This window comes from Zerene cesonia, chromosome 6, assembly GCF_012273895.1.
Source record: "Zerene cesonia ecotype Mississippi chromosome 6, Zerene_cesonia_1.1, whole genome shotgun sequence".
Taxonomy (NCBI): Eukaryota; Metazoa; Arthropoda; class Insecta; order Lepidoptera; family Pieridae; genus Zerene; species Zerene cesonia.
This window is the reverse complement of record NC_052107.1, coordinates 6,414,823-6,429,367: the sequence shown is the minus strand read 5'-3', so window position 1 is coordinate 6,429,367 and position 14,545 is coordinate 6,414,823. Positions and strand designations below refer to the sequence as shown.

Here is a 14,545-nt window from a genome sequence, read left to right as displayed (position 1 = left end):
GTTTCAAATGACCATACCGCATAAGTGTGAGTGCACGTATGCAATCTGTATACAATTTAAGAACATCATGTAATAGAATCTAAATCCAATACTTCAAGATCTGTTGTATATATGTATATAAATTATAGAAAAAATCCCTTAATTTATTTATGTTTAGTATGTCATCATGGAATTGAAAGTCTGTAAACATAAAAAAATGTTTTGTTTATTAATTACATATCACATAACATAATAAAATCTTTTACCACAAAGATTTAGAAATTGTAATGTTTGGTTCATAATAAATAAAACAACAAGTCTACTAAAACGTCTGTTTGTCAAATGATAAATATCTGTCATGAACATTTAACAATATAATTTATCTGAGCAATACATTTTTAATAATTTAACAAGTTTAAGGATTTTATCACATATAATTACTTATCACCTACTGAAAAATTAACTAATTTTTCGGATTCGCTCCACAATTGTTTTGCTATATCAGCATCTTGCGACAACCGTGATGGAATCCTTTTACGACAGTCACTGAAATAGCAACCACTCACATCTTTAACTTCGGGTGATACAGCCAAGTATATCGAAGTCTGGGCTGCTTCCCAAGGGCTTTGGTACACAAAATCAATACCTATTTTTATAATAGCACGGATAATTTTACTATTAATGTTTCTGAACAGATTCGTTGCACACACACCAGGATGCAACGCATTTGCAGTCACGCCACTACCCTCTAACCTACGTTTTAATTCCAATGTCATAAGATTAAGATATAGCTTACTATTCGCATACACCAAGTAATCACTCCAATATTTCTCCATATTTAAATTTTCAAAGTCCATTTCTGCATATTTATGTATAAAAGATGACACATTAATGATTCGACTAGGAGCTGAAGCTTTCAGCAAAGGTAACAAGAGACAGGTTAATAGAAACGGTCCGAAATAATTCACTTGCATTCCTACGTGATTTCCATCTTCCGTCTTGTAATTACCGAGGCCGCCTGCGCCGGCATTATTAATGAGGACATCCAACCTGCTCTCAGTTTTGTATATTTTTTCACAAAAATCCCGAACTGATCGCAGCGACGCTAAATCCAAATGTCTATAAACAACTTCTGTATTGCCAGTCGCTTTTATTATTTCATCTTTGGCTTCTGTACCTCGACGTATACTGCGACAAGCGATAATGACCCTTGCACCGCGCTCCGCTAAGTTCTTAGCGGTTTCGTACCCGATACCGCTGTTACCACCTGTTATTATCACGACTTTCCCCACCATATGAGCACTCGAATGACATATTGCGTGCGTGAACTTCTGATAGATCTTCAGAAGTAACACAATAAACACAGTAAGAACTATGACCGCAATAAAAAGCATTTTATTGTTGATATTTTATTGCGTTGACACCATTACCACGAACAAGTTTGATTTACAATCATTTATCTAGGAGGTCACTGAAGCATGTGAACGGTATGAAAGATAAGTCTGTTTCTTTTTGCTTCGTGATAAGGAAGGTATAGTTTATCTATACATGTCGTTTCACAACCGAGAGTACCCGACCGTCTCTACGGTATGTTATTCTGTACTAAATATAATATGGACGTGCGTACGCGTCGCGACGTCGCATGGTCTTGACAACCGTTACGTAAGCAATAAGCTGTCATTGAATCAAGTACCGCTATAAATATGTCACCTTGAACAACAAAAGTATATATTTATTTTTTATTTCCCATTGTATAACCTTATTTTTTTCTTATTTCTTTTAAGAATTGAAATTTAAATAATTTACTCATAAATTATGTATAATAGTCTAGTAGGTCTTCCTACATTAGGCTTCAGAAAAACAACATGATTGAAGGAAATACTCCATAAAAGTGTACTTATTTTGAAGGACAACGAAAAATATTTTAATTGCAACAATTTGAATCGACTCATTTATTCTTTTTTCGTTATTAGTCCATTGTAAATCTCTCGAATTAATTTGAATAATGCAATTATGAAATACAAAATGCTATAACGAGAGAATAAAAAATATGAGCGTTAAATTATATATTTTATATCATTAGGAGAGTCAAGATTGATGATATAATAATGGACGTATTTTATTATGATTGTCGTGTCAAAGGAGCTCTATATACGTTTTTATTAGTTATTTTTATTTATTTTTCACAAATATGTATATACATACAGTCATTTATAAACAAAGTGAATAAACGCAATTTTTTAATGCAATAAGTCAGGTCATTTGAACAGCCGTGACTTACGATTCGTTCACTCAAAAATTAAGACAATTGATATAGTAGTCCAGTAATATTATATTTAGATTGACGCTTGCCATCTACCTTTTCATGGTTACCTACTGTTTCATAATTGTTTGAACGTAAATATATTATATTGAAAGATAGAAGAAGAATGTATAAAATTAGATGAAGAACGGATATTACGGTCCGACTATTTTAACTGTTTATTAGTTTCTATAGATATTTACTTAGAACAGTGCCTGTTGTCGGCCCAAAACGAGTCTCGTTGCAAACTGCAATATTAAAGCGATTCAATTTCACGAGTTTATAACTGAAAAGATAGAATAAAAGGCGACACTTGGCTGTATCGCTGTGTACATTGAATAGTGAAAAGGTAATTTATTTACAGACGGAACTACGCTGTAACTGTTTCTTTTATAAGCGACTTCAAAAAAAGATACTCGAATCAATCACATATGAACCGATTTTGATGACAGCAGCCTTTGTCTATGATTGACAATGACACCATACTTTTAAGTGCTGGCAGATATCGGTAACTTATTTTATGACTTATTTATTGTTTCAATCACAACATAAAAAAAGAACTATGAAACATTAAATTGAACTTGAGTCAATATAATACAATATAATATTATACAATACATTAATAAAATCAGCAAACATAAAAAAATAACATTAAAATTTTATTTAATAAATAATTAAGTATGGAAGTATGTGTATGTATGTGTATGTGTGATAATGCACTAATTAAGCATAACAGTATTTATGTACATTGAAATCATGTTTAATAAATTTTTTATATATTTATTAGCTTTTGAACATTGGTTGAATATTGGAGCTATTTATAAAATGTATATGCTCTCCTTCATAGATTAACTACTTCACTAATACTATCACGTATATGTAGATAGATAACTAAAAAACAAATTGGCATGCATTAAACTTGTAGACTGAAGATGTCTATCCCTAATGATAATATTAACGTAGCGTGGAGAGCGAATCAATACATAAATATCGCCGCCATTTAGCTTAATGAAACATTTAATAATAGCCTAGTCTATAATTACTGTTCTGTCATTAATTAACTAAATAGTAAATAGCCACTTTTCTACCTAAACATCTGCCAAAACAAAGGACATATGGATTTGCTTTGAGCTGCAACACACATGTTACATTTGTTAATTATTACAAATTAATATTAATGGATCGCACTGTTTATATTTGAGAATACTAAATGAATATTAAATAATATACGAATACTAAATGATAATGAATTTAAATTAATTACTATGATTTTGAGTAAGTAGGTATGTGTGTCGTGGCTATATAGCATTATATATTATTTAGAATATTTTTTCGATTCGGTTTAATAAACCGAACTGGTTACCGGTGTTTACTTACAATATTTTATTGATGTTTTAATGATATGATTCATAACTAATTCGTTTTTTAGCCATTTACAAAATATTCTTTTGTGTATTTCCAATCTCAATCAATCTCCAATTTTGTATATTCCGTCCTCCAGGTCACTATGATAAAATGTGACAATCAGACTACCAAAATTATACGGATTCCGTTTAGCTACAAAACTCTGACAAATCATTACATTCTGTCGTTCAAAATTTGGTCAAATTAACAGATATTTAAAGATCTTGAGTAATTATTGTGCCGGTATATTAAACCTCATTAGGTGCGAGATAAAATCGAGGAACTAGATAGCTACGAACGAGTGGAGCACGTTTTACGACCTTGTTAAGTCTTACAATTGTTGAACTTGGCGCCCGCGGCTTTACCCTACCATTACTGACTTAGGAAGTCTTTCATTAAGCTTAAGATTAGATGCTTTTAATTTTATATGTAAAGACTGTAACCTTCCAAACACCATGGTATATTAAAGAATTAAGGTATTCAGCTTAATCTAACTTTTTATTATCAACGTGTTTAAATGTCGTTTAAAAATTTATTTAACTAAATGCTTTTTATACGATTTAAAGATTATGTGTGTGCTAGTAGATATATGGTGGATAGCAAGTGCGCAGTGCATAATCGTAGGCACAAATTAAAGGTATTGCCTACCAAGGGCTCTCCGGTAATTTATTTCTTATCGTTTCTTGAACGAATCCAAATTGCAGTTAATCAGTAATTCCGCTGATGAGTTTCGTCGATAATTCGAGTTGCTCCTTATTGAATGCGTACAAGTAAAATAAGTTTGGACTACCTATGAAAATTCGCAGAGGTATAGTGCCTACTGCTTCTGCGCTACTCGCTTTATAAGGGTAAGGGATATGGAAAAGGTTTAATTGGAATGAAAGAATAGACTGGGAAGGGTAAGGAAAAGGAAACGGCGTCTGGCATCTACCCTTACCGTACGAAACACAATAACATGCTATTATTTCACGCCAGTTTTCTATGGGAGTGCCGAAGCATGCTTGACTCCCGCAATAAAAAGAAAGAAGCAACTGTGACTAATATTATTTTTATTCATCTGAATCAAAATAATAAAGGAAAATAAAAGTAAAACCATAAACAGTATCTGCGATAAAATAGTCGAATAATTTATGGCGCCTTAAGATAAATAATAGCAAGTGATGCTATACAACAAAGTTTCCCAACTTTTTTATTAGGAGAACAGTATTTGTTCTATGTAACTTTTGAAAAATATTGCACGAGTAACTTTTACAGTATGAAAGTGATTTTGTTATAGAATATACATATGCTAAGGTTTTGTGGCATCAACGGTATTCTACCACCTATCACTATAAAAACTGTGAGATTATATTGTAATCAGTGAGATTGAAAATTTGTAAAAAATTATGATCCGTAACATTAATTGATTCCACCTTATATGTGGATTCCGTTTATTAATACCTACATACAATTTAAATTATACTAAACCCAAAGTATTGCAATTGTTCATATATGTATTACTGACGTTTAACAATATGCATTAGTTATAAGCCATACAAATAGCCATGCAAATGATTTATCGTTACTTCTATTGTATTTGCTTCAAGTACTGAGCAAATACAATAATAACAATAATTTATTTATTTATCAAAAAATTTTGTTACATATATATAGATTAAGAACCCTTGCTCCCACACTAGGATTCCCTGTGTCGTGGGAACAAGTTTCTTCCGGTTCCGGTATAAGTTATTACTTCATCATTAGTTATTACGCAACGTATGACACGGGTCCAGGAAACGAAAATATCGAAAATCCATTAGAGCAGCGCAGTCATGGCATGGGATGCTTGCAACCTGCCCTACTCACAAGAGTGGAGTTCCAAGAGTGGAGCGTCTCAAAAACCAAGGCATGTTTTATGTAAATTATTACTAGAGGGCTACGTGGGTAACGTTATGAGGGAATTATCTCGACACTGCTGTCCGTTGGCGCAATGGACCGCTTCTTTTTATGTCATAGCGAGCAACTGGTGGTTTGCCTGATGGTAAACGATCACCACCGCCCATGAACATTCGCAGAGGCTCAGACCTCTGAGAATGCGCTGCCCGCTTTTAAGGGATAAGAGATAAGGGATCAGGAGTGGATTAATGACTGGAAAGAAGGAATGGACTGGGAAGGGCTAGGAGAAGGAAATAGGCCTCCGGCTCCCCCACTCACCGTACGAAATACAATAGCAAGCTATTATTTCACGTCGGTTTTCTTTGGGGGTGTGGTACTTTCCCGGTGCGAGTTGGCCCAATTCGTGACGAAGCATGCTCGACTCCCACAATAAAACACACCTTTTTACACGCTTTTAACACGCCTTACGCGCGGTCAATAGTCTCCGACGTTTGCAAGACACAGCTTGTATAGAAAGGTTTAGTGTCAATGAATTGTCCTACATGGCGTGAACAGATACAGTGCACTTTTAAATGGGGTTAAGTTCTATTAAAAAGTGCACATCTGTGTTAAAAAAGAGTAAATTTTATACAGACAATCTGCTCTATCAATTTACTTTCTTTGAAATATCGCAAAACATTTGTATGTAGGAGTCGAGCATGTTTCGGCACAAATTGGGTCAGTTCGCACAAGGGAAGTATCATACCTCCATATAAAACCAGCGTGAAATAGAAGCATGATACTGCGTTTCTTTTGGTGAGAGGGGGAGCCGAAGACCCATATCCTTTTCCCTACTCTTCCCAGTCATTTGTAAAGGCGTAAGGTCTGCAATCGACCGACGGTGGCAGGGTTTACCATCAGGCAACCCATCATTGCCGACATTGATAGACATTGATAGAAATATACAAACAAAAAGAAGACTCTTTAATGATTTAAAAAAAAGAGGTATTTTGGATAACTTTTATTATAAAAAAGGCATCTTTCAGTTTTCAGTTACCTATTAAACAATATCCTAATCAATTACGGACTTCCATCAAAATAATTTAATTAATAAACCGAGGGTTCAAAACTCTTAATAGGTAAAGGTTTTCCTAAAAGTTTAAGTGGGGTCCCATATTTTATGCGTTACGGACACCCGTGATTCTCTACAAACATAATCATATTAATAAAGTGCCTCTTTTAACATCAACATACCCTTTGGTTGAATATAGGCAATGAAAGAAGGAATCCTAGATTTGAATCATTGTGAAGATTAAGAAAAAAATAGCGCAAGCTACAAATTGAGAACCTTCCGGCACTTATGGGACTGGCGCTTGAAATCGTTTTGATTTTGTCCATAGCTCAGAAATTATAATCAAACTCAAATAAGCAATCTTATTTAATATGCTTATTTAAATAAACAGTACCAGTTTTATATGTTTTTGTTTTTTGTAACTCAAATTATTTCTAAAAAAAAATATTTTTATTTCACACAAAGTTGGATAAAATATAAGACATGTTGTTGGCTCACATCAACGTCCCAACTTACAAGAAGTTCAAAAGTTATGGATGAAATATCAACAAAACTTACACAAATACTTTTGCAGGCACTTTTGATAAAATTGAATGTAGCCGAGCTACAGGATGCAGAACTGTAAGTCATGGATGATTTGCTATGCTTTTTCAACTCTTTTTGTAGGGTTCCGTAACAAAATCATACTACTACTATAATCGCTTCGTAGTGTATTAAATATGTTAAATACCGTTTGTCTCCTGCATTGTAGAACTGATAAATAAATCAGGGCTTAAAGGGCAGGGCTGCAGGGCAGGGATGTATGAAAATACTGAAATTGTTCCCCATTAATTTACCTATTCCTATAGTAGAGCCTTGACAGCGCACACGCTATGAAATCTTTTGAAGACACTTCAAGGGTAAATAGCTAATAATAAAGTCGATAAATGTTCATAACAAAATATTCAATATTAAATATATTTTTAACTATAACTTACACATAACTATTTCAAAATCCTGAGTAATGACATAAAGAGTTTGTTTTTTTTTATTAATAGTTTTATTTTACTACAATCATGCCTGATGGTGAGCATAGATGCAGTCGAATTTTAAGTTTAGCATGCCTATCCAGAGAGATAGAGATAAAGTCTTAAAGAGATCCAAGTTACAGTTCTCAAGAAACGCAGAAAGTGGATGTCAATTAAGTACGTAATCGAGTATCTATTACGAAGGGGCGGGCTGGGATTGCAGCTGGCTTATTTTAAATAAACGTGAAATAATTTATGTCACTACAGCAATAACTATAATTCAATATTAATTTATTGTGTGATTAGCATTATGTTCATAATATAATTAATTTCAATACCACTATGCCGGTTATTTTATGTATTACTATTCCAAGCCTAAGTTTCAACTTAAACTCATCAATAAGTGAGAATAGTGAACTCAAGTTAGTAAAATTGATATGTAAATTATTTCTAGTTATAACAATTACTATTCACCATGTAAACTGTTTGTAGTACAAACCTTTTTACGCTAAAATCTTTGTTTTGTAACTGGCTGCATTCGACTCTTTCCAGTCAGTTGCTCGAAGAAACTTCGGCGCTCAGTCGTGGGAAGTGTCAAAAACTTAAAATAAATTTTCCGTTTTTAATTCATTATCCGCCATGAATCGAATGGAAGACAGTGTTTTATCGCCTTCATATTTCTGGAATTGTCTTACACTAAAAGAGGAATGTCCTTTCTTCTCAAGAAACGATCCAACATTGTTCTACTATGCAATTGGTTTGACGGGACTGTATGCCGCATTATTAGTTACTATTCTCATCGACTTAAATTTCTATTGGAGCGTCGACAATTTGCAGTATCAAGTCGATTATTATGTTAACTTTATTAAGAAGAAAATAAAGCATATTCAAATCAAGCAACGGAGGCTTGTCAGTACACAGGAACGCACGGAGAAGCAGTTAAAACGAAGCGAGCAATGCAATAAATTAGTAAACGTTCTCCGAGGGTCTCTCACGTCAAACAATCATGAAGAAATATCTCCCACACAAATAAACGAAGAAAGTAAAACTGTGCCATCAGATCCTTATAGTAAATGTTTTGAAATTGATAATATTATAGATTTTACACACTAAACATTGTTTAGACTATAAATATATAAAAATGGTAAACACAGTGACATTATAATGATATATCATAAAAAGGGTATCTTCTTTAAAAAAAAATGTGTATCTACTTTTATTATAATAACATTTACATTGGTCCACTTGCTAGTAATATATAAATTTTTCTAATTATGCTAGCAGATATAACAGTACTGTTATATCATTTCATACCTACAAATTTAAAGTCAATATTATTACAATACCTATATAATATACTAATCTAAAACATTCACAAATTAATATAAATACGTTAAATTATTTTTAAAAAATCATATGATATATTTAATATTAGGTTAATAAATGTTCTAAAATTATAGGTGAGTCTGCAGTATTTTTCGTACGCTTTGAAGATTCAATTGCTGCTACGAACGAATCCTTTTTTGTAACAAAGTTTGATTTATTCCATACTTGATAATTTATAAACTTTTTTCACATATTTATTCTTGAGTCCATAGGCTTATGCAAGGAGCTACTCCTATGATCCTACCGAAGGCAAGACAATATTTTGACTTTACTAGGACTAGGCAAATGAAATTTTCATACATACATATTGACATAAAAATCAATAAATAGATCTGATTATTGAAATAGAAATGTATTTCGCTTGGTTGGATTTAAGCCACGGTGTTTACCGCAGAACGACATTAAATGTCAGTTTCTCTTCTGAGTGAAGTATGCAGAAAGTTAAACGAATTCTAGGGCAGGAAGAGGCACTGGTTAAAGTTAAGCAATTAAGAAGAGTCTAAGCGGCGAGATTGCATGAAACCAACTTCTTGTTTTCCATTCCGAAAACTATCTTCATTACACTGACAGTGTACGCGCGTACGAGATGCAATGTTTTCCAACCTTCCATATCAACCCGCTGAAACTACTTAAAGTTTCAAGTCTACACGTTTGTCAACATTGTACAACTCCTAACATGCACACTTGATACACTTTTGTGTGTTTACACAAATATACCAGGGAGCCAATTCATGTTAACTTATTTGCGTCAAACTAGAAGTGCACATCTTAATTGCATTTCTTACATTTTTTCCTTGAATTAGAAGGGCCTGGTCAAGAGCCTGATAGCACTGGTTGGAGAAAACTATATTCTCTTGGTGATTGTAATGATCGGCTACTGTCTCAGAATAAAGATTATTTATTTATTTATTTATTTATTTACACTTTAATGTACAATACACATACAGTTAACAAAACCAATAAACAATATCTATTGTACAATTTGGCGGGGAATTATGTATATTCGCAAGTTCTTTCTTGCGAGTATACTTACATAATCTTTAATAAAAAAATCTAAACAAATAGACTTTTGCATCATGAATGATTGATAATTGTTTTTAAGTTTGAATCTTATTTACATGTATATACTATGACGCAAGATATTAAAATACACGCTAGGTAGGTACTTAAAAAAAAGTTTAATAAGTTACCTTGCTCAATACATGATCCATATATTAAATATGAAATCATTCTGTTTGTAACATTCTTATACATTTTATTTCCTCGTTGGCTTTTATAGAAGCGTTACCATAGAAATTGCGAAGAAAATATTTCAGAGTCATTACAACATCAATGAAACTTGATGGCGTCTAACGCAATCTTATTTGTGATACAATTTCTTTGGAAAATAGAGTAGGTATGTTATTGGATAATCGCTTCTTAAATCATATTCCATTATGTGACATAAATGTTGAGATTTAGGGATAATATTACTTAAAAAAAATACAAGTTACAAGGTAAAATTACATATAATTTTATTTGTATTGTATTATATATAATTAACATAGTGTAAGAAATCAAAAGGGAGTGTTTAATATTAGTACGGTCGTAATAAGAATGTACTGCGATTCTACACAACTGCCTCATTGATATAGTCAGTTGATAACAAATCAAAAGCTTTATGACAATTATTACCCAAAAAAATATTAGAAGTTGCATTTAACAATAGTTTTATAAACAAAGAATACTCTCTAATTATTAAATCAACTAAATTGTCTCGCTATACGAGGTATACATAGTGAATCTTTTTATACGTATTATTCTAGTGATGCTTGTCAGGATAATAAGAATTTCTGCTCGTGAAATTATTGTATTGACATCGATCCTATTAAGGATCGATGTCAATACAGTCTACAAAGTTTGAATTGAATGTGTCTGTTGAAAGTTAGTCAAAATTCAGTTTAATGGACTCGGCTATACGGGCTACATATAAATATATAAACTTACTTCACCAGCTACATATAAGCTGGCTTCACCAGCCAACAATAAAAAAGTGTAAAAATATAGCCTGAATTGAAAAAGCGAAACTGAAATTATTCATCACTATGGTCTTATAGAATAGAATAGAAAACATGAAAATAATTTATGTATGTGAGTAGCTAAAGGTAGGTACTTTAAATATAAAATTTTACCCGGAAAATTCACGTTAAAAGTAATATATTGGGGTTAGAGTTCTTGTGAGATGACGACCTCATTTGTTAGTGGACGTTAGGCGCCCAGCAGTTGGACGCGATCCAACCGCTTCCGACCAGATTAACTTTTTATTCAATCCGAACGCCACTTAGGATACGAGTTATTTAATTTAGTAAAACAACATATTCTTTATCAAATTTATTTCACACAATAACACACACACACTTTCGTACATCCCTTATAAATACTTATCTGTTAATTTTATCAAAAGCTTCAGTTTTAACTTATACACGATTCACTTAATTACTAGTTATTTACATTTACAATTCACGCGTCGATGGTCCGGTAGGTAACAATTTTGTGGCCTTAATGACGGCATAACAAGAACAATACAAACAGTTAAAACGAAAACTTAACATAAAACTAACAAACACAGCCTTGTAACTTAAAACAATTAAACATCCAAATAAAAACAACTGTAAATCAACACTTATCAATTATATAACATTAACGAACGTGATAACAAATGATGAAAGCGATTGGTAACGATGTAACAATGGTACCGTAATGACCATTTTCGCCCCGGAGAGGATATTGATAAACTTTATAAAGTAAGTGTTAAACCATTATGGTTAAATTCGCTGAATGCATATAATGCAGCGCTTGTATGAAACTATTTAATTAAGGTCACATTATCTCTGCAATTTTATGTTAATATTGCTGTTCATGACTATATTAAAATAAAATAGGCTACTGATATGGCTTCACCATAATTTTGAGGGCGAAAATGATCATTAAGTTGAGCAAACAACAGTTCAGATATTATTATCGTAAGTAATAAGCAAATTTTGGTCAGCTTTAATAAAAACTATACGTAATTTATAATAAGTACTGTTACATAGCAACTAAAGCAAGATACCATGATGGCTTAGTTATTACAAGTACGATAATAGCATTTTTTAAAGATTTTATAAAAATCTTTAAAAAAGGCAAATTTGTGAGAAAGATCATTTAATGAATTCAGGCACTTTAGGGTTTAAGGCACTTTGTGAGTGTTTTCAACAACATATAGTTTGATTTTTAGCTTTGAAATTACAAACAGACGATCCTGATTATTTTTTCAAATTAAAACAAAAAAAAACGAAACAACGACAAAATGTTAAATTAAGTCCGGGTTATTTACGAACACAAAATGAATACTTAGTGGATCATAACTTAACATCGCGTAAAACATTACAAAAAACAAAGAAGAAATAATCGCCGAATTAACAAAATTATTTGAAACGCAAACGTAACAAAATATCAACAGCTTCATCTAGAAATTAATGGAACATTATATTCTAAAATGGATGATGAGAAAGTTTAAACCTATTTAGGGTCTCAAATCGACAAACGTAATCGTAACATCTTAGGCACTAGAAAATTAACAAAAACAACCAAACAAAAATTCAACATTTTACATTTACCTACATTTAGTTTCTTTTTCGTATTTTTCATAATCGATAATTAACAATGATAAAATATTAAACAAAACAGCTATTTTTTTCTGTCTTGTTTTGTTGTCTTGTTTTGAGTAGCATTTCTATGAGTTGTTTAAAATCAAAAACATAACAATATTAGAATTTAGAAACAAAAAAATTCCAAATCAGTTAAAATTTTGATTGAAACGCTTAAACTGTTGGTAATTCAATATGTACTTACATAATTAACAGAGAAATCAACAGAATAAATAACCAAACAAAAAATCAACTATTTACGCAATGATTATTTGCATCGTTTTCATCGCATTATTTAACAATTAACATTAAACTTAACGGAGTGGTTTTGGAAAAAGAAACAAAAACTCAACGCACTTTAACATAACCGCAAGCTAAAAGCTAAAAACGTCTTTGAAACAAATGAAAACAGTAATCAGACCAGCTGATTGTAACTACAGATTTAGAGATAACTGCACTAATTAAAGGAAATAGCCATAAAACATTTTAACAACGTAAAAACACTACAACGTTAAAACAACGTTAATACACGTATTTGGTCAAAAAATAATGAGTAATAACAAAACGAAGAAAACTTAACAAAAACTCAATTATTCAAAAGAAACAGAAGTTAACAATCATTAACGGTTTGAATCAACAATAGCAACAATTGAACTGAGAACAAGCGGAACAAGTTAAACTTAACATGAAACTTTAACTCGACAACAAACAAGACCGTGCATTAAGGCGGGTGAATCCATGCTTTATACATTTTACTTATTTACAATTTTGGAACCGAATTACGTTAATGTGCATTTCTAAGACCTATACTACGTTAAATGTTTACTAATTAAGTATTGATAAAATGAAATTAAAATTAATTGATCACACAATATAAGTACTAATCCTAGGTTAGCTTTGGGATTTTAATATAATAGATATTAATCAATATAAATTGATAAATTGGATATTATCAACTCGACGTCATTTTTTCGTAAACGATCACTTTTTTTTGTTCTTAAAACATACCTTTTGAGGAATCGAACTGTAGGAAATATCTCTGAATCATAAATACAGTAGGTATTGGTGTCCAGCCTGAAACAAAGAAGTACAGATTAATTTCAATAATAAATTGACACTCCTGAAACTGCGAGTTGAGTTATAAATATATTGATTTAATTAAGAGATTGAATAATGAATCGTATTTATAATAAAACGTATTAAAATCAATTTTATAGTCAGTATTCGAAAAAATACCTTTGGATTCTGCCAGAAAACAAACTGGAAAGTGATAAAGTTTACTTACCAATATATATTCTCCAAAGTGTTCCTCGAAACAATCTCCAAATAGACTTACGAAGATGTTTTTCACGAAACGAAATTGCTTTTACTGTTACTAAAACATTGATTAACTTCGCTTTTGCTTCCAACTTTTAATTGACAAACTAGTAATGCGAACTTTGAACGTGATGTTAATATTAAATGCGCACGGTAGCCGGGGGACCCGCGGGCCCCCGGTGTGTTCGATGCAATCGAAATTTGGAAGTGATGTTGTTTGCCTTTGACACCCTTATATATATGTGGCCCGAAATCCCTCACCACGCCACCGTGGGAGCGTAAGCGCACGTGGACTTCTTGCGTAAAAGCACACAATAGGGCACTTTTTCTTTGTTGTATTGATTTCGACCCCTTGAACGTCTTACCTATCTGTATTTACCTGTACTGGGGTGAGTGTTCACTCGATGGGAATGTACGCAATCATGACAGAAATTAAATTATTATAATCATCGAACTTATACGAGGGACGACCAAGTAACGGAATTTTCTCACGAAATCCCTTCCATTGTTATGTAAATAGTTGTTATTAACGCATTAATTTTTTTATCAGCATAAT

The 14,545-nt window shown here is 32.0% G+C and overlaps 1 protein-coding gene and 1 long non-coding RNA gene across 2 annotated transcripts; both read right to left on the bottom strand.

The window, feature by feature from the left end:
• Positions 1 to 297: 297 nt before the first annotated feature.
• LOC119840529 (retinol dehydrogenase 13-like) lies at positions 298 to 1,627 on the bottom strand. The gene has a single exon (XM_038367195.1). The coding sequence runs from the start codon at positions 1,371 to 1,373 to the stop codon at positions 417 to 419; it is 957 nt and encodes a 318-aa protein (XP_038223123.1). The 5' UTR covers positions 1,374 to 1,627; the 3' UTR covers positions 298 to 416.
• Positions 1,628 to 13,638: 12,011 nt separating this feature from the next.
• LOC119840513 lies at positions 13,639 to 14,165 on the bottom strand. Its single transcript, XR_005288313.1, has 2 exons — positions 13,958 to 14,165; positions 13,639 to 13,746 (listed from the first exon to the last, which is right to left on the bottom strand). It is a non-coding gene; the product is annotated as an uncharacterized LOC119840513 (long non-coding RNA).
• Positions 14,166 to 14,545: the final 380 nt, after the last annotated feature.

Bases quoted from the DNA above. Each gene is read 5' to 3' on its own strand.
- LOC119840529 (XM_038367195.1), bottom strand. From the start codon at position 1,373: ATGCTTTTTATTGCGGTCATAGTTCTTACTGTGTTTATTGTGTTACTT.